Source organism: Ochotona curzoniae, unplaced genomic scaffold, assembly GCF_017591425.1.
Source record: "Ochotona curzoniae isolate NIBS_2020 unplaced genomic scaffold, NIBS_Ocur_1.0 contig_1014, whole genome shotgun sequence".
NCBI lineage: Eukaryota > Metazoa > Chordata > Mammalia > Lagomorpha > Ochotonidae > Ochotona > Ochotona curzoniae.
Window position 1 is genome coordinate 31,461,011 of NW_024464920.1, and position 20,885 is coordinate 31,481,895.

The 20,885-nt window shown below is 41.7% G+C and overlaps 1 protein-coding gene across 3 annotated transcripts in view; it reads right to left on the reverse strand.

The window, feature by feature from the left end:
* Positions 1-878: 878 nt before the first annotated feature.
* The window catches only part of MSRB3 (methionine sulfoxide reductase B3), a 234,334-nt gene continuing 214,327 nt past the window's right edge, over positions 879-20,885 (reverse strand). For all 3 annotated transcript variants that reach the window (XM_040982358.1, XM_040982342.1, XM_040982351.1), the window contains 2 exons: positions 7,418-7,458; positions 879-1,008 (listed from right to left, as the gene is read on the reverse strand). In XM_040982358.1, the coding sequence (XP_040838292.1) occupies positions 899-1,008; positions 7,418-7,458 (151 nt within the window). In that variant the 3' untranslated portion in view covers positions 879-898. The remainder of the gene's footprint in view (positions 1,009-7,417; positions 7,459-20,885) is intronic.

Genomic DNA, 20,885 nt, shown 5'->3' on the forward strand with positions numbered 1-20,885 from the left:
AATCAGTTACTTTCCTCATCAGTTTGACACATGTGCTTGTCATAAGACTATTCATTATTTGAATATCATTTCATGCCCCCAAACAACTTTTCACATTGCCAGTTCCTGGGTATCTGATGATATAGTGCTGTAGGTCATGTATGGATAGAGTCACTACACTTTTTCAGTACGAACTCACAGATACCCCATGAACCTGGGGCTATGGGACAGAGAAGAGGAGAGACTCAGGAGGGAAGGGTTGGCCAAGGATCCACTGGTGCCTCTTCTGTTCTCCTAGCTGTTCCGCAGACTTCCAGTGCTCTAACGAACAACAGTTCAACCATTTTTTTTTATGAAAAATAAAAACTCCCAATCTCTCTTTTCCTCTCTACCGCCTGCTTTTCTGTCTCATCTACAAATTTTGAGTTTTGCCTCTCTTTTTTCATCTCCTCTTCTTCTCTTTTACTATTTTTTTCTTATGCTTTTTAGTTTTGTTAGATCAAATGTTATGCACGCTTCTTTCTTTGAATTATGTATGCTATTCTGTTTAACATCGTATTCATATTCATCCAAGGAAACTTGTTCTCCCGTAAGCTTTCCAACCATGAAAGTAATAGACTATAATGGAAATGTAACTGATACTTAGCTATTGTCCTGGAAATAGATCTCATTACAATTACATGTAAGAGATATTTAAAAATAGCCATAAAACAGGAGGCATATTTATGCTCTTCTGAAGATGAATAGACTTATTTATAGGTGGAGAGACATTCCATAAGATAAGCTGAAATTAATCACACTGCTGAAGTTTTCAAAGAGGTTAGAGTCCAAATTAAATATAGAAGGGCAAACCAGTTTCTTCCTCTTGTGTATTTTAATGAAGACTGGAGAGGCTGGAGAAATATTTATATTCTTTTATTCATATTTTCAGGATTGCCTCATGTCTCGATTTTTTTTTTTCAAATCTCTCATTTAAGTGAGAGGACTTCAAAGTGAATATGGATATTCTCAACTCTTCGTATCTTTTTTCTAAAAAAAAAAAAAGAAAGAAGAATTAATGGGACTGGAAATTTAAAAGCTACAGATGTACTGGAAGTGTGACTGCTTCCATGAGTAAGACATCTGGGGGAGTTCTACCGCTTTATGGAGCTGCGCTGGAAGCTGATGGTATCACAGAAGAGCCGGGGTCTCACAGCAGTGTGGAGTCCATCTTTCGGAAATCACTGCCCATTTCCCTGTCTCTCTGGACTTAGCTCTCTGCTTTGTGGTTGACAACAGCCTTTGCTAAGGACTTTGGGTAATTTAGTTAAGGATGAATGCCTGAATGTGCTGTGTGATGAGGGAAGAAATCTTGCTAACAAGGGGTAACTGGATGTCTCTTGCGGAATTTAAGAATAGAAAGGGACTGTGTCTTCTGGAGTTTTCCTAGGGTATGCTCAGGGTTGAGAGTTGAGCTCCAAAATCCAGAGTTGGAGATTCCCAAGAGCTCCTAGCTATCTCTTCCATTCTGACCTCAGAATTTTGTTTAGTTTGTTTTCTTTCTCTACATAGGCTTACATGGCTGAGCCGTGACACCTTGAGTGAGAAAGCAACCAAGCCTCCAGAGAGTGGCTGAGAGAAGCAGCACGGGCCACAGCCGAATCCCAGACACGGTGCAGTGCGTATTGACATCACACTGACTCAGGAACGATTTCCTTTTAACCCAATTTCAAAAGATGACTTCCTCCATATGCAATTAATTCCACATATAACTACAAGGGACTGCATATTTTAGAACAGTTGTGTCATCAGTATGAATGTTTAAACAATTTCTGTGGTCTCTTTCCCACAAACTGATTTAACATGTATATAAAAAGGCTTTGGGAATGAGCACTGTGCATTTGCTTCTCAAACTCTCGCGTCTGTTTTCAGTAAATATTGAAGATGAAACTTCCCCCATTCATGCCTGGAGCACTGGCCAATTGCAACTGAGGAATGCAGCATTTGGGCTTCCTGAGAACAATCCTCCACTTGTGAACCCAGCCTTTCTCAAGGCCATGTTACAGGACCATGACAGCATGGAGGTACAGGCAAGCAGGCACAATCAACCAGCTGAGGTAACTACAGAATATCCCAATAAACATCCAAACACTAGGAGTCACAGAGACTGCGATGTAGATCCTGGCTCTGTTGTTTATAGCTGAGGCGACCAGGAGTGGTCCTCGTGGGGTTCTTACCACCCTGAGCCAGTTACTACTAGCAAATCCTCTTCCCTTCAGAAGCGGCCCAGTCTGAGACATCATGCATGGGTTTAAAAAGCTCACAGAAAATGGAATAATTTCTTTTGGTGCAAAACATTTTAAAATTTAGATGTCTGAGGGTCTTCCCAAAGTTATTGGAAAAGACCCATTGTCTTAAATGTACACAAAATGTTTTAAAAAGTTCTCACCAAAATAAATCTATCTTTTAATTTAAGTTTTCCATAATCTTTGTGAAGCTGCCTCATAGGCTCAGCTGCAATCCCAGGGTCCACGCTTTTTCTGGGTGCAACACTGAATGTTGAGGTTCTGGTCCTAGTGACCCATTGCATATAACAAAATCATCAAAACTGATGATAAGCCTAGCAGTGTTAATGAAAACATAGCTATTATGTAAGCATCATAATGTATTTACATATTAAGGTGTGGTTTTTTCTCCCAAAATATTTTTAAAGATTTATTTCATTATGATTTGAAAGATAGATCTTATAGAGAGAGAGAGAGGAGAGAGAGATTTTCCATCCACTGAGTCACTCCTCAAATGGCCACAGCAACCAGAACTGAGCTGATCCAAGGTTTCCTACATGAGTGCAGCCGATCTCTGCTGCTTTCCAAGACCATAAGCAGGGAGCTGGATTGGAAGTGGAGCAACCCCAACACAAATCATACCTATATGGGCTGCTAGCACCACAGGTGGAGGATTAGCTTGTTATGCTGCTACACTGGCCCCTCTGCATATATTTTGTTTTTCTCTTTTCCCCACTTCAAATAGGAATGTCTTTCTCAAGTTCCTTACTCTAGGGATTTTTTTTTTTCTTTTCAGAAAGAATGACAGAAGTTCCTTTGGAGGGGGTGGGGAGTGGGTCTTTGTAAAGGCCTATAGCCATTGAAGGTGTAATGTTAATACCCCAGACTCCAGGGAAGAGCGGTGAAGATACTGGAGAGCCAAGTGGTAGAGAACAGCTCTCCAAACAAAGCCATCAGATAGGATAGGGTAGTGACTGCACTCACACAATTTACAAGGCCTAGTGGAAAAGAAACTGTGAAAACCCATGATCAAATCCAAGACAGCCAGGAGCACAACATCCAAATAAGCCTGGATTCCTCTAAGCATGGGATCCCATGAGACTCGGTGGCGCACAGGTCTGCACAGTGATGCCTTCTCGATTTGCCTAGAGGGAGGCATTTTCTGCAAAGTCCTCCACCCCCAATGGCGCCACTCAAATTCAGGGCATCCTTGTGGGCTTCACAGTGGGATACCAGTGGTTGGAGCCTCTTCCACACTTGTCCTCCTTCCAAGTAAACCTTCCAGGCTCTGGTGGGACTCTGGCAAGAGAGGAGCCCCCCACAAGGAGGTCAGAGACATTTTTGCCATCTTGGAAGAAGGATGGAGGCTGAGAGTCAGAAAATTAAGTTGATTTAAAGAACTGAGGAAATTGATATGTTTTGCACACTTTGGTTTGTGGACTAAAATTTATTCCACAACGCTTTTATAAATATTTAAGTATATAAAACCAAATGTTTAATATAAGATCCACATTGTAAATATTCCTTTGAGAGTATTTTTCTGCATGGACGGGAATAGCTGAGCTTCTTAAAATGTAAGTCCGTGAAGTAGAGAGGAAGACGCCTGCTTTTTTGGTAAAACTTGCCTGAAATGTCCAAAGGGTCCCTTCACTGCTACAAGGACCTTTGATCTGCACTAAAAATTCAGATTCTTTGTCTCCAACACTTTCCTTGTCCATTTCATGTGCAGAAATGCTGCAGGAGTCACAGTGGAGGGTAGATTCTGCAGTGTAAGTTTCCATGACTTTGGTTAACTGACTATAAATGTAAACATCTTATTGTGATTGTAAATGTTGGGGAAAAAAAAAAGCCACTGTGCTCTGTAACAAGGAAATCTGAGCAAGTTGTTTCACCTACACGATAGCAACTTTTTTGTGTGACATGGGCACTGTTTGAACTCCTAACATGACACAAAGAGCACCCAACACACTCGCCTCTTGTTGGGCCTGGGGCATGGCTGTCCTGTCAATCATACAACCAATGGTGACATAATTCCTAGTTCATGACTATCTCTAGTTTTAGGAGCAGGGTCATGGGATGTGTGGTCCAAAGAATCCCCAACCATCATGGAGTCCTGGGAAATCAATTCACTTTAGCCTTCTGGTAATTGCTTTGTCCTCAAGTTAGCACTAGTTTCTTCACATACTCGTGGGTCACAGAAGAGTTTATGTCATGCTGTTGCCAGCTGCTCCAAGATGTCAATATCTTGCGAAGATATTGAGTCACTGGGGATTAGAATCCTAAAGGACCAAAGAGATTCTAATTTTCAGTGGTCTTCAAAGTGAACGCCTGGGATCCGGGCTACAGAGGCGACTTAGGAACCCCCAAATGATCTCTACAATCACAACATAAACTGTCCTTGATACCAGGACCAGAGGAAACTTTATCTGTTTTTATATAGTGGCCATCTGAGTAGGACTTGGTTTAACCAAAGGACTCTACAGCCAAAGAAAATCAAGCAAAATAAAAATAACTTGTGAAATTCACTAATCTGACCCAACCCTGTAATATTAGAGTTGATGAAATTTAATACTGGAAGCCTAAGTGTCTTAGTTAACATCTCACAGTCAATTAGTGGCACAGCCATAAAGTCACTGAGGTCAGCTTCCAGGGCTGCTCAGTGTTCCCTCTTACTGAACAATGGAGCTCAAGTGGCAGGTGTTGCCAGGCCCAGACTGACACCTTACACATCAGATGCACACACAACAAGTAGCTTAGCTGTTTTCTGTAACTGATTTAACCTTTCTCTGACATTCTCATATTTAAAGGCAGGGGAAATAAGCTTGCTAAACAAAGGTCTCTTCCAAGGTAGAAGAGTAAGCGGAGAAGGGCTTACTTCACCAACTTCAGCACTGAAACTCCCTGTCAGAGAGCCTGGCCTCAATTTTCTGAGGAGCTCTCCTTCCTTCTTCTTAAGACGCCATCTGGGTGACAGAGAAGGTTGTGGGCCTCCATGCGGGCAAGGGGAGGGATGTGCAACTTCAGGTTATCTGTCTTCACCAGCACCTGCTGCTCTGCAACTGAGCTACTCACTCCTCTCATTCGCTGGGTATCGGTGTGCTGTGTAAGTATCTGCAGCTGCTGTAATTTGTGGTCTGTTCTCCCAGGATGGGCAATCCATGGTAATAGCTCCCAGTGTGCTGGGCCCTCTGTCCCTGGGAAAGTTCTAAGCAAGGTACCAGTGTCCCGGAAAGACCATCTTCAGAACAGAACCAACTGCTGTTCAGGGAAGCTCCTTTTTACTAGAAACCTAAACAACTGAAAAATGAACTCAAGTTGTATACATTCTTCCCTTGACTTTTTCTTGAAGTAGAAAATTAAAAGCAGACACATAATTATTTTTTGAAAAGCAAGTCTTCTTGTTAAAGACAGCAGAGTAAAAACACTTATGCCATTCCCCTTCCTCAAAATCCAATGAAAACAATAAATGGAACCAAAATAGAAATCAAAAATTCCCCATCATGAATGAAACAAGGAAACAGCTATAATCCCAAACCACAAACTATGAAGAACACCTGCCAAATATTGTGGGCATGGATGGAGATGAGGGAGGCCCTTAATGCTGACAAATGCCTCTTTGGATGTCAAACAGGATCTATATTTCTCTGAAATTAAGTGAGGCAGCTTTAAAGTCAAACCAGGGATCCTTGATTACAGAGAACAGCTTGAAGGATGTGAGTAAGACACAAGAGAGAGGGGGACTGTCCTTAGAGATACCAAGTCACGCATGGATGCTGCAGGCTTTCTTTTGTGCTTTACTGAATGTTTTGAATTTCTAATGAATACCTTTTACCTAAATTATAGCCACTCTAATAGGCAAAAAAGTGAGCAAATTATAAAGCATTGGTTTTGTTAGCTGTGTGTAGAGAAAATTAATAGTGATATCAGAAATCTTAGGAAGGGAGATTCTTACTATAAAAACCTTAGTAGGCTGTATGTGAAAAGATAGATTGAGCATCTGGATGAAGGGAATAAGATAGCATGAAGGTCGAATTTATATGTATTTAAATACAGCCACAATTAGTAGGATCCAGCTAAGATGATCACTCCTTAATGTCAAGAAGGAACAGAAGAAATAGTACCAAAGAACTATGGGGGTCAAAATTGGGGGGAGGAAGTGTTAACACTTGAGTTAGCAGGAATGGCTAAGGGTTGGAGTTGCGATTCAATAGATTAAGTCACCACACTGTGGTGCCAGCTTCTCACATTGGAAAGCCCATTTAAGTTCAAGCTGTTCCACTTCTTCTTCTTCTTTTAAGGTTTTTATTTACCTAAAGGATGCAGTTGCAGAGAAAGGAAGAAAGCGAGGGAGAATCTTCCATCTGCTGGTTCACCCCTCAAATGACCACAACAGTCAAGCCTGGGCCAGACCAAAGCCAGGAGGCAGGAAGCAGGAGTTTTATGTACATCTCCTGCACAAGTGGTGGAGTCAGGAATGTGAGTCATATTATGCTGCTTTCCCATGTGCATTAGGAGGGAGCTGTGGGGACAAGAAGCTGTGCCTACAGGTGATCTCAGCATCATACGTGGCAGGTTAACCCACTGCACCATGCCAGTCTCATGCTCTACTTCTGATTCAGCTCCCTGCTGATGCACTGAGAAAACCCCAGATGAGAGAAGTGCCTGGGACCCTGCCAATCACATGGGAGACACAGGGCTCCAGGCTCCTGACTTCTACCTGGCTCAGCCCAAGCACTGTAACCCTTCGGACAGTCAATCTACAGATGGATATGGCCCTCTTTCTCTGTCTCTCTTTTTCTCTGTCACCTCGCCTTTCAAATAAAGAAATCTCTCTCTCTTCTTTTTTTTTCAAGTGACCAAATGTCTTCTTAGTTGAAGAATTTGAATTCCCTTAATACAAAAGATTTCTTTGCTTCTGAGCCCATCAGCCCATCTGTTGCCTTCCCCACACCTGCAAAGGGTCTGAGCTATTTCCTTTTGTACTGCTAGATTCAGTGTCATGTAGGTTTTGAATTGGGATAGAGGGAAAGGCCTTTTTGACTAGATCCCCCAAAATCACTGCAAGGATCAGTGAAGAAGAGGCAAAAAGAACAGGGAACTAGATCTGCTCTGTCCACTGGAAACCACCTCTGTCCTGTCCACACACCTTCCCTAACCCTTTCTAGGCTACTTACCTTCTCCCAGTTCACCTTCCACAACAACGAATTTCCAACCTCTGAGGAAAAAAAAAAAAAAAAAAGAAGTCTTTATTTTTCTGAAGCCCCTTCTCTTTTGAAGAGTTATACAACAGCTCTGACTTCCTGAAACCTAGAAACTCAAAGACGAGTGTTCTTCAAATACACTGTGGTGCACGGCTGGAGAAGGAAGAGGACAGCGCAGACTTGCTAGCTCTCAGTTTTGGAAACCAGCAGAAACGGACATGCTCAGCAGTCACTGCTCAGGAGCCGACAGGCAGCCTTGCTGCACAGGGAGAGTGACTCCCCGTGCTTCTGCCTGGTTGATGGTTCAAGAATCTGCCGTCCGGAACAATCACCTGGTTTATCTCTTTCCTTAGATTCATCCTTGGTGTGAGATAAAGAATATAGTTTTCCTGGAGGAATACACAGCTTCCACTGGTCTCTTCATGCCTGTGTGTATCTAGAGGCCTAAAATTTGTCTTAAGGATAAAAATCACAGGCTTTTGCCACACAGATCCTTGGTGTCTTTGACAATGTGGTTTCCTAAAACGCTTAGTTGCCTTCTTGTTCTATTTGCTTCCGTGTGTGTGTGTGTGTGTGCGTATGTGTGTGTGTGTAGAAACAGCCAAAGACCCTTCAAGCACTGCCTTTATTCCTAAAGATTCCCTCTCTTTTCTTTTATCACTGAAGATTTGTTCTTCCCTGTTCCTTCTATGTCCACTTCTTTGAAGCAGTTTGAAGTCATAGCTTCTCACGTACATTCGCATGAACTTACATTTTCCCCAAGGGTCTGAAGAAGGAGTCTTGCAGAGAACCCTTCATTAATGGGAGGAAGGCCCAGTACCTTGCTAGCTAAAGTTGCTACTTTGAAGTCATTACCTCTCAATGCTTCTGGAGCTAAAGAGGCAGTCAGCGTTGCAACCACCATGTAATAGGGCTTCTGTTTGTCTGACGTCCTGGCCACAGACAGAGAGCGCCTCCCTTGGGAAAGGAGCAGTATCCAGTATTTGGTGCGTAATGACAGACACCATGCTTTGCCCTATAGAGTTCTGAAGGCCAAATCCAATGGATTTGTTTCCCCAACTTTGCTTTCATTGAACGACATGCTTTATCAGTTTCATTTTTGCTTTCTTACTCATTGTTATTGTTGTAAAATATAGAGTTCATCTAGGATGCTTTATGCAGAAAATCAATTTATGAAGACTTACTAGGGAGGCTGATGTTGTTGGTATAGAGGTGCTGCTGGCATCCCATAATGCGCATTAGTTTATGTGCCAGGTGCTCCATTTCCAATTCAACTCCCTACAAGTGCCTTAGAAAGCTGCTGAAGATTACTCAAGTGTGTGGGACCCTGCCACCTGAGTGGGAGACGGGGAAGAGTGTCCTGACTTATGGCTGGGTCAATGTTGGCTGTTGAGGTCATTTGGGAAGTGAACCACTAGTTGAAACATGTTTTTTTCTGTCTCTTCATTCCTCTAATTCTGATTTGACAATAAATGAATAAAATGTTTACATCATTTTAGAAATATTTACTAGGCGTAGGCATTTGGCACACTTAGGATGCCACATTCCATAATGGAGTGCCTGATGCAAGTCTTGATTCCACTTGCAATCCAACTTCCTGTTAAAGTACACCCTGAGTGGGGACTGCTGTGGAGAAGGGAAAGTCCAGGATAGGCTCATAGAAACACAGGAGAATCACCTACACAGCCTAACGAAGGTTTGTTGTCCTCAGCATTCTGTACCCAGCTTCTTCTGCTCAGAAGTCATTCCTGTCCCTTACATTTCTGACTTCTAAATCAGATGCAGAATAGAACCAAAAAGATTATTCGGTGGAAGATCTGTAGGTACACAGCTATCTTTCCATCTTCTCCTTCCTAATCTTCCCCCTTTGGATGACTGGGAATTCATTTTCTGGGTAAATTCCAGTCTCAGGGACATCAGGTGTAGGGGAGGGCAGGGGTAAAGTGCTGAACTAGGAATCAAGCAAATCCAGTTAGGCTTTGCTTAGTGAGTGAGGAAACATCTACTTATCAAAATAGCAAGAGTAGACTTGCGCTGTCGCTAGCAGGCGGCTTCGGAAACTCTGCTCACCTTCTAGGCAGCTTGGTGAAGTGTGGGGCAAGTGGAGCAAAGTGAGTCGCAATAAACCTCGCTTCCACCCTCAGGAATGGCAGGCAACAATTTGCTCATCTCCAGAATCCAAATCTTGCCTGCTGTTCCATCACTCTCACAGCTACAACAATCGCAACCTTACTCCTCGCACAGACTAGACTGCAGTGGCAGAATTTCCACCCATAAGGTCCTGCTCAGTCACTTCTTCCAGACTGACACCACGCGCCATCTGGTGGTCTGCAGCCAAATCGCTTTTGAACAACTCCAAAGACTGCTAGCAAACAAAGGGAACCCTCGCTTTCTCTCTCTGGGATGCAGCTTGTAGGCGGGAACTAGTCCAGACCACTGCCTTAGGAGGGATGAGGAAAATAAAGAATGTCCTACCTTGGCACGTATCTCAAAACTGCCGTTTTTTTAAAGTGCATAACCACAAAGACATCTTCCCCCATCCTCTCTCATAGACCATGACATCTTAAGGAACCGAGTCTCTGATTCTACCCCGGTGTAGGTGTTATCAGACTCCCATACAACCATCTTCCATCATTTCAACCTTCCTTCATTGCTGGGAAGTTTCATTTCCCAATTTCTTTTGGAGGCAACCCACACATGTTTCCAAATATAATAACATCAAATACCTTTAAGTAAAGGATGTTCCCAGGACCAAGTTGTTTTTCATAAAATTTATTTGTGCAAAGCAGCTCTGGCCCAGTCTCCATGTGCCAGGTTTCCAGAAAAGATACTGAATAGAGGTAACTGGTTTCCTTTCCAAGGTTTGCTCCCAATCAATTCCAACCAATCAATTGTTTCAAGCAAGAAACAAATACAAGATTATTTTGGGGCCACCACTGTGGCATAGTGTGTTAAGCTGCCTCTTGTAATGTCAGTATTCCATATGGTCTCTATTTCCATTCCAGCTCCCTGATAATAAGCCTGGGGAAGCAGCAGAATGAAGGCCCAAATACTTGGACCCTGCACCTATGTTGGATACCCAGAAGAACTTCCTAGTTCCTGGCTTCAGACTGCTCCAGTTCCAGCCATTCTGACCATTTCAGGAATGAACCAGTGGATAGAAGATTCTCTCTCTCACTCTCTCTCTCTCTCTCTCTGCTTTTTAAATAAATAAATAAATACATCATTTTCTTTTAAGAAGCATGTTTCACAGGGTAGGCACAAATCATTAATTCAGTAATTCAGTAAAAACCAGTGGCAGGAAAATACTTCAAATATCTACATGCTAAAAAAATGTACTTCATTAAATCTGTCCACTGTTTTCACACTGTAGCAATAAATATACTAAGTGCAGAAAAATAAGATTAAAAATAATGTTTTTTATAGACCTTATAGGCAAATAATATGCAAAACTTGGGATTGAATATGCTAAGCCGATCAGCTTGGAAATGGAAAAAATTCTGAAATCTTGCTTGGTCAAGTCATTGTGACAACATGGGTGCACTGGATGTTTTGAAACCAGACTATCCAATAGACTCTTTACATTGTGTACAAGGAAAGGAAATGAGCTACTTACTTATTAACTAACAGGATATAGAATATACCCTGACCATTCCTTGCAAGGACAAGGTTGTCTGGAAGGTTGGAAGTGAGGAGGAGAGGTGGTGCAAGTGTGTGTTTGCCACTGCAATGGTGGAACCTTCGACTTGTGCCAGCTTCCCAGCCAAGGCATATATTCTAAAGTCTCAGTCAGTTCTCATTTAAATCTACAACTACAGAGGAAAAACAATAAACAGCAGTCTGGATATCCCTTTCTGGAAGTTGATTCACCTTTGGAAGCTTTGCTTTCTCATCTTCCAGCTGCTGCCTTTACTCCCTTCCAACTTTATCCAGTCTTCTGCTCAGTTCCAAACTGGGGAAGGGACAGGAAACAGCTAAAGGTTCCGTGAGCTCCATTCTTGGTCTTCCCTACTCAATCTACTCCTAAGGAGCATTTTGAAAATACAGATATCTGGCCTTTCCCACCCTTGAACTCTAGTCTACTCATATTTTTTTCCTCCTTTCTCACTGTTTTCCTTTCTCTCTCACTTGTTTTCTTTTATGTCTCTAGTAGACCTTCCTTTTCCTAATATCTGATCAATTTCCCAATCCTGTTTAACTTCACTGTATTCCCATAGCTAGGTAATATTTCTTTCAAAAATAGGTTTATTTATTTTTTTCAATTTTTATTTTACATTTTTTTAAAAATAGGTTTAAGAAGATGTTGTATGTAGCAGGACTTTTGAAAATAATCATAATCATGACGATGGTGATGTTGACAGCCATGTTTATTGAGCTTTTGTTGTTTTTCAGGAAATGTAGAAAGCACATTCTGTGTTTTCATTCATGTAACACCCCCAACAACTACACCATGTGTATACTGTTATCACCTTTATTTTGTGAGTAAGGAAACTGCGGCACAGAAAGCTTAAGTAACAAGAAGTAATGCTGCATAAACTTAGTCACTCAAATGGGACTTGAGTACAGTTCTGTGTTGTCCAGTCAGCTCTGGGATTTGAACTCTCTTTTCCAATAATCACATTTGGAACATGGCCTTTTGTCACCAAATGTGCAGAGGGAACTTCTGGTCTGTCTCAGAATTAGGCTAAATCTAATGATGTTCAAATAAGAGCTTTGGGTCTTGCCAAAAGTCAGCTTTGGGGTCATAGTCCTAAAAATAACAAGCAAAAAGCGGCTGCTCCTTCTTCTCTGAACAATTACTTAATAATTGACGTACGTCTAGAAGAGTCCTGAGGCTATTAGGTGTCATTCTCCCTTTCTCTTTACTTCTCTCTGTCTCTTCAACAAAGAAAGAGAGAGAGAGAGAGAGATCTCCCATCCACTAGTTCATTCCGCGAGTGGCCAGAGCAGCTGGTGCTGAGCCAGGCTAAATCCAGGAGTCTGGAATTTCATCAGGGCGTCCCACATAGGTAAAAGGCATCAGGTAGCTGTGATATTCCATTTTGCCTCCCAGGATGCAAGTAGGGAGCTGGAATTGAGAGCATAGTCAGGACTAGAACCCAAATACTCCAAAATCAAATGCAAGCTTTGCTAGTGGTATCTTAACCATTGCACCAAACCCGGTAGATATAATTCTTGTGGGCCATCCCAGGGATGGCGGTAGCTGTAACACACACACACACACACACACACACACACACACACACACACACACACCATGCATGAGTGTCCATACAAGAGTAAATCATAAAACAAATGCCCAGTATTTCAAAAAGCATGTAACATATACATAGATACATACATATTTCCCGGAAAAAAATAAGACCCTCAGAGAATATATGATTCTGCCTAAATAAAGCTTCTAGAAGATTTTCTTCTATTTTTAGTTTCCCAGATTTCCACATTGTCATACATTGCATATATATCAAGTCATTAATGTTCACTTAAAAGAAATAAATTGTACCAGATGATTAGGAGTTAATGGTCAAGAAATCATGTTCAGATGAGACTCAGTTTCTGATGGAAGGTAGTAAGTAGGTCTATATGCCTTATACAAATTTCATAGCAATTCTGTTCCATTGCTGTGGGGATGCCAGTAACACACCCAGTAACATTCCAGCTGGTTCCTAAACTCTAATTCTTTCCTCCAGGACAACCATGTGTCACAATTTTATTTTCTTACGCTTGCATAATGCACTTTCATCTGCAACAGGGGCTCCTTGAAGCAATAATGGAGACTGAGGCAGGAAATGCATGTCAGGATCTGCTGAAGGTTCCCAGGAGATTTGGATCTGCAGATCCTCTGCCTTTCCCTCCAAGGGGCAGGGTTATCATGAGTCAGGATGGCCCACATTGTTCACAGCTTGACTCCCAGGGAGTCATGAGGCCCCTCACCCAGCCAAATACCTCTCCAGACACATCCCTTGCTTCAAGGTTCTTCATGCCTGTGTTCAAAACTGCAAACACCCCTGAGCATAAAAATGCCTTAAATCACACAGATCCTGTGTCAACTTCCCTTCCAAGGGGACAAAGATGACTATGAAACAGCCAGAATAAGGCAGATACCACCTAAGGCAGGAAGGACAATGAAAAGCCACTAGAATCTGCATGCCCTTCTTCACAGCCCTGCCAATGGCTGGCCTTGATTATAATATTTAGGTTTCTATGTTTATATCCTGTCAGAGGAAAGCAGAATATCACATTCTATCAAGTCACTTGAAAAGAACCACTGATTTACAACTCCACGGCACTAACAGAGTGTTTGATTTAAAAGGGTGTATCTCTGTAACTGGAATAAACACACCACACTCCAGAAAGTCTGCAGATAGTCTCTCAGAGTAAATGGCAGAGAAGAAGGAAGACTTGTTTATATTTCTTTCCTTCCCTAAGGGTTATCAGGGCCTTTTTCATCACCTTGGAGGGAAAACAAATGATCAAAAGATGGATGACCCCTCGGCCCTTCCCTATCTCCTCCTTGGTATGTCGAAAAGCTTTCCAGCAAGGCAGAGCAAGCTAATTATTTTCTTCTAATCAATCAGCTATTTTAATGATGTGTGACACTCCTGATCTATCAGTACCATTAAGATAATGTCTGCTGTGTCTAGCAGCTAGTTTATAGTCAGTTCACTAGCCAGCCAGGATCTTCAAAAAAAAATTCAAAGTCATATTCAGCTTGTCCCCAGAAAGGAAAAACAAAATCAAAGTTGGAGGCAGCATGTAGGTGGCTGCGATTTGCAAGTCTTCCTCGGAGTTTGGGGCAGAAATTTCAAATTCTGCCTTGGTGCCTTTGAAATTGTTGTATCTTCAAGGGAAATTTCTGTTAAATAATTTAAAGACAACAAAAATCATCCATGAATATAGGTACATAGCATCACCCATTTCCACAATATCTCTTAGATCTCTATCAAGGGATAAAAAAAAAAACTGTGGAATATTATGGAGGAGGAGGATGAAGTGTCCTTAGAAAGGTGACACTCTGAACAGAAGTTAGGGGCTCTTGCCAGGAACACAGATCCAAGTGAATGAAAGTCAGGCAGATAGCCTTCCCTTCGGGCTTTTGCATATTCAGCAGGACCTGCGCCCCATTTTTAAGGACTTAAATCGCCACCTGGAGCCACACAGGGAGGAGCCCGGCAGCCCTGCCTGCAGCGTTGCCGCCCACCTCCTCTTCACTTTCTCCAGCTTGAGCACCTCCTGCTGTCCCGAAGCAATCTGACAGGGAGCTCGCTGCTCTCCATCTCACCAGCTGACAGTGGCCTGAACCAGATGTTTCGCCGGAAGCCTTCACACCCCTCTCCCATTAGGCAGTCACAGCATCAGGGCTGCAGGGGGAGGGGCACCGGGCTGCTGGGCCACAGCTGGCAAACAGCTTTTGTTCTGGATGACTTCAACTTGAAAATCTGCCCCAAGAATGTTCCCTCAAAGGAAGGGAAACCCTATCTTATGCATAGATACAGGCTGCTTTCACCTCTAAGTGGGGTGGGTAGGAGAGGAGGGCACATCCCATCCCTCTTGTTCATAGAACTCTGCTCAGTAGAAGGATCCACCAAGGATGCCACCACTGTCTCTCTCTGCCACTTGGCAGGAATCCACCAGCAGTGGCCGGCTTTCCGCAGGCTCTGCTTCTGTGACAGGGATGAATACCTACGGATTCCTCTTACATGTCATATCATGCTGTATTCCATGTAACATGTAACGACAGATATAAGGAGAAGCAAGATATGCTTCCTGTCCTCAATGCATGGAGGAGATGGAAACATCAACATGTAAAGACAGCAGGATGTCCTCAGTGCTAACAGAGGTCTATACAGCAGTGTGGTGATGCCAAAGAGAGAAGACAGTAAGGGAAATCCTCACAAAAGTGGAAAGGACATGCTGGTTCTTGAATCAGAAGGCTTAGGAAAAGGCAGGCCAGGGAAAAAAGCATTCCAGACAGAAACAATGGCATGTGGAAATGTGCAGAGGTATAGGGATGCTGTGGCTCAGACAATAGCCTCTGTTCTCTATAAGAATTAGGAAAAAAGGAACATCAAACTGGTGTTTTCTCTCTTGATAAATATTTATGGAACACCATCTAAAGTTTCAAGCATCAGGATATGATGAATAAACAGGAACGGATTTGCCCTTCCTAGAGCTTGCGGTTTTGTCATACAGTCAGACAAGAATCAAACAAACAAATAAGTACGTAAATTACAACAGGTGCTTTGAAAGAAGGAGCTGCAGTTTTTTAGCAGAGAAAAAGAAAACACAAGATTCTAGGGAAGCCTGTCATAATCAAGAGGAAGAATCATTCAGGGAACATTCTCTCAACTGAGAAAATGGCTTATGCAAAGGTCCCGAGCCAGAAAGAAGCTTGGAATACCAAAAATACTAGCCTAGTGATGGATGTTTGACCCCAGAGTGGAGTTGCCACATAGGATAATATGACCTCATTTTGCAAGGCCTGATTTTGAGTCCCAGCTCTACTCTCCATTCCATCTTTCTTCAAATGTATGCAGGGAGAGGCAGCAGGTGATAGCACAAACAACTGGGTCTCTGTTACCTACAATATGAGACCCAGACTGAGTTTCATGTTCCTAGCTACTGTAGGCATGTGGGGAGTGAAGCAGCACATAGCACATCGCTCTCTCTCTCTCACTGTGTATGTGCGTGTGCTTTCCAAATAAATAAATAGATAGATCGATCGATAAATAAATAAATAAATAAGAATTTGTCTTTAAAAGCCCAGAGAGGATAAAATACAAGCAGGAATTAGAGTAAGAGGTGCCTATAATGACATCTCAGGGGCCAGATCATCAGATCATGTAGGGGTTTATGGATCCAAAAAGAAAAACAGCATAATTTTAATATAGGAGGAAACTTAATCTGAAGTTATCTGGAGAATCCACTGACTTTTGTGTAAATAATGCACTGGAAAAAGTTTATTTGAGTGAATATCAGAAACTCAATGCAAGGTCTTGCCCATAGCCTGGGCAAGGGCTGATCAATGGTGGTGCTGTCAATGATAGAAGCAATAAACTGGCACAAAACAAAGAATTTATTGTACTAATTTGTCATTCTGGGTCTTTCTTGTCTCATAAGTTATTCTCTTTTCTGGATGTCCTGATTAAAACATATCAGAAAATGATATACCATTTGGCTCCATCCTTCTACTGCAATGTATTAAAAAAAGAGGCTTACTGACAGTAAGTGTAGGTTTTGCTTAAAACAAGAGATTTTTAGAGGGAGTTTTTCTGACCTCTCCCTGTCCATCCCTGTCTAGGGTCAATCTCAGGATGATTTTAGAAGACTGGACATGGAGAAAAGAAGTTGAAGCTCATCTCTCTCTCTCTGTGTTGAAAGTCATTCCTTCAAGAGAGCCTTTCTCGCTCTCCAATGTCTGCACAGAGGATGCCCACAGGCCACACCTGTTCCAGGTATTTCTCCAAGTGGACTCTCTTTGTGCATTTCTGGGTTTTTACATGGTCTTGTCTTCATCCTTGTTTTGGAGTCTTTCAGATTATCCTCTGAGTGCTACTGTCGTAGTCCAACAGCATGCATGTTGAAGAGAATGCGACAACTTCCAGTTGGTTTCTAAATACTAGTTTGCCTCCATGCAAAACTTCTGAGGGAAGACCCAGTTATTCCCAGGGGGCTATTATTTCATATGCCCATACATGGGTGTAATGCTCAGTATAAGAAAACATCATGGATTATACAAAATTTTCTCATTTTCTCATGAACTATAACCCATTTTCCAGGTGAAAACCGAGGCTCAGAAAGGCAAAGTTTCTTAGTTATGAGCATCTAGCTTGCAAAGAGAATAGAAAACTGCTGTTCTTCATTATTTTGTCTTACACAAAATTGATATTTGACCAGTATTTCTTAAGTTAACTGGAAAATAAGTTAGTAATACTAAATTCTTTCTGTATCCACCTATGTATTGATTTCCTCTGAAGAATGAACTGGTCCAACCACAAAATTCAGAACAAATAAAGCCATTACTACTTTAAGGCTTGTGACCGAGAAATATTCTTTTTTCTATGATGCACACCAAAGCCATGCCTTGTCCTAGGGACTGCCAACGTAGTGTTTGTGGACTGGAGGGGAGTCCCAGGGCTAAGAATTTCTCACTGTGCTGTCATTATATGGCCCTTTTGCAGTTACGTTTTTCCACAACCCCAGTCCTTAAAGGTCGATGTATGTTCATAGATAGGTTTGTATTTCTCCTCGTAGAATACAGAAAATTCCTTTCCAAATGTAAGATTAGCTGTTGGTGTGTTTTTCTGCCAAAACTGGTGAGTGCTTCTGATACACTGTCTTCCCACAACGCACCCAGCAGTGGTTGCCTGCAAGCAAAAGAAAGGAAGGAAGGAAGGAGACGTGCTCTACCATGCCCGTAGGGGACAGACAAGTCTGCTCACCAGGCTCCCTAATCGCCTGGGGGGAACAGGACAGCAGGGGGCTGATGAGATCACTCTTAGACCCCTTCTACTCAAGAAACCTTCGCACAGCCTTCTGGTTAGTTGACTTTTTTCTGGGGAAAAAGAGAAGGTTGATTGTGCATTTAAATCCTTGCTGACCTGTGGCTGGAAGCTGAGTAGGCTGACACATTGCATTGAGTCTTGGTTATTTGTTGTAAATATGATCTACTTAATGACTGACTTATCCTCAGAGAATTTTGAGTCTTAATCTTTTTTCTACTTTCTTTTTCTGCCCCTTTTGTCCCACTAATATTCTTTGTAAATACAAATAGAGTGGTTTTATAAACACTCTTTTAATAAACCCCAGAAAGCGAGCCAAGACTAGCATCCACAATCCTGCTTTCGGGAATAGGCCCCCTTCACTCAGATCATTATTCCTTGTGAAAATACCACATTCAGTTAAACAGACTTGCTGGTGTGGTCAAATAAAATGGTAAAACACTAAATAAAAAACCTTTTGTATGTAGGAATGAATGAAGTAAAATAATTCTCCTGCCAGCTCAAATACATCTACACATCTCTGGAGTTCCATGACCTTCAAAATAAAGATGAATTTGTGAAGATTAGCGGTGACAGCCATGGGAACTAGAGAAGGATAGCATAGACCAGCTGAGCTTTTAATGAGGAAAAAAGAATTCAACCATTGAGAAGTTGGGGGCTCTAAATACCGTATATAGCAAGTGAATACGATGTAAGCTTCCCATATCCTGTTCACTGCCACTGTGCCCTCACTTACTAAGGCCAAATTTTCCCCAACAGTATACTATCTTAGGTATATTACATATTTTGGAAAATCATGAAAGAAAATAGATAAAGCAAACACATGCTTATATAACATAAGAAAATCTATTTTTAAAATATGTATTTAAAATATGTGTTGATATATACACACACACTAGAATGTCCTAACCAAAAGTTTAATATTTAGGTAATCTTCAAGGCAAGAAATAATGATAACAAACACGTGTTTAATGCTTGCCATGTGCCAGGCACTGTTCCCAATGTCTCACTGAGGTATTATCTTACTTGATCCTTATAACTTTAAGGATACAAATTCTATCCCATTTTACAGTTGAGGAAAATGAAGTACAGACAGGCTAAGCACTCTTGCCAAAGTTATGTCACTAGTAAGCATCCAAGCTGGTCTTTTAATTTATGAAAAAGTGGACTCTGGGAGCCAGTGTGGTGGTGTATCAGGCTAAAGCTCTACCTGCAGCACTGGCGTCCCTGAGGGACACTGGTTCTAGTCCTGGATTCTCCACTTTCAAGCCAGCTTACTATTGATGGCCCAGAAGAATGGCAGAGAATGGAAAAAGGCCGTGGGCCTCTGCACCTATGTGGAAGACTGAGAGAAAGCTCCTGGTTCCTAGTTTCGGATCAGCCCAGCTCTGATCATTGCAGCCACTGGGGATTAAATCAGCAGATGGAGGATCTCTCTCTGTCTCTCTGTTCCTCTCTCTGCAACTCAACTTTCAAGTAAAACAAATAAGGCTTTTAAAAAATAGATACTCTGAACTTTTTAATTTTGAAGATTACAGAGAGAGATCTTTCATTCATTGATTCACCCTCGAAATGATTGCTACAGACAAGATCAGCTGGTCTGAAGGCAGGAACAAGGAGCTTCATCAGGATCTCTTCCATGAGTATAGGAGCTCAAGCACTTGCACCATCCTCTGATTATTTCCCATGCCATTCAGGAGCTGAATCAAAAGTGGAGCAGCCAGAACTCCAATCATTGTTCATATGGGATGGTAATTTTGCTGTCAGAAGTTAGGCTAAGCTTTATGATGCCAGCACCAGCCCCAGATTCTACACTTCTAATTTCTACTGTGAGAGTTAGTTCAAAGAAGCTGAAAGTCAAATATTTTAGGCACATGTTAGAATTCGAATAACCCTTGGAGTTAAAATAGCATTGCTTGTGAGGGACAGGTGTTGAAATTATGCACACTTCAGGTGCTCAAAATGCTGAGCCTGAAATACAGATGCCAGGAAGTTTTGAATTGATGGAGCAAGGCAGACACTGACATTGAAGACAGGATATGAAATCACTTGCAAGAAACAAAAATCCCAAAACACTCTCTCTAGGAATTTGCCCCAAATTCATAGGATCAACATGATACAGGAATGAGACAGTAAAATAAAAACTATTGCACAAGAGTATTTTGGACCTCTGAGTAAAGGTGTCTCCAATGAAAAACAATCTCATACTGAACATGAGCTCAGAAGCACAGAAGGAAACAAACTAAGAAAGCTAGTGAAAAAATGCACAGGGACATTGACAAGTCAACAAACTAAAAGAGGTCTTCAGCTAGCATATTTGCTTTTTGTTTGTTTTTAAAGATTTATTTATTTATTGGAAAGCCAGATTTACAGAGAGGAGAGATAGAGAGGAAAGATCTTCCATCTGATGATTCACTCCCCAATTGGTCACAACAGCTGAACGAACCTGAGCCAATTTGAAATCAGGATTACCTCATGGGTGCAGCATCCCAAGGCTTTGGGCCATCCTTGACTGCTTTCTCAGGCAACAAACAAGGAGCTGAATGGGAAGTAGAGCAACTGGGATATGAACAGGATGCAAGGCAAGGTCTTTAGCCACTAGGTCACCACACCAGGCCTAAAACTAGCATCTTTGTAAATATTCAAAAGAAAAAGAAAGTAATGAGCAACAATTTTTACAAAAAAAAAAGTAGTATTTTTAAGAGGTAATAAATATTTTAGTTGGGAAAAAATATAGGAATTAAAAAGCTTAAAGTCTTACTAAATGAGTAAAACTGCACCCAATATGTAGAGAAGAAATATTATTTGAAAAAAAATGGTAAAAATATTTTCAAACTTAAAGAAACTTGTGAATACTTACATGAAAAAAGAACATGAAATCCAAATATATTAATTAAATATAAACCTGACCTCAACATGTATCAGAGTCTGCATTACAT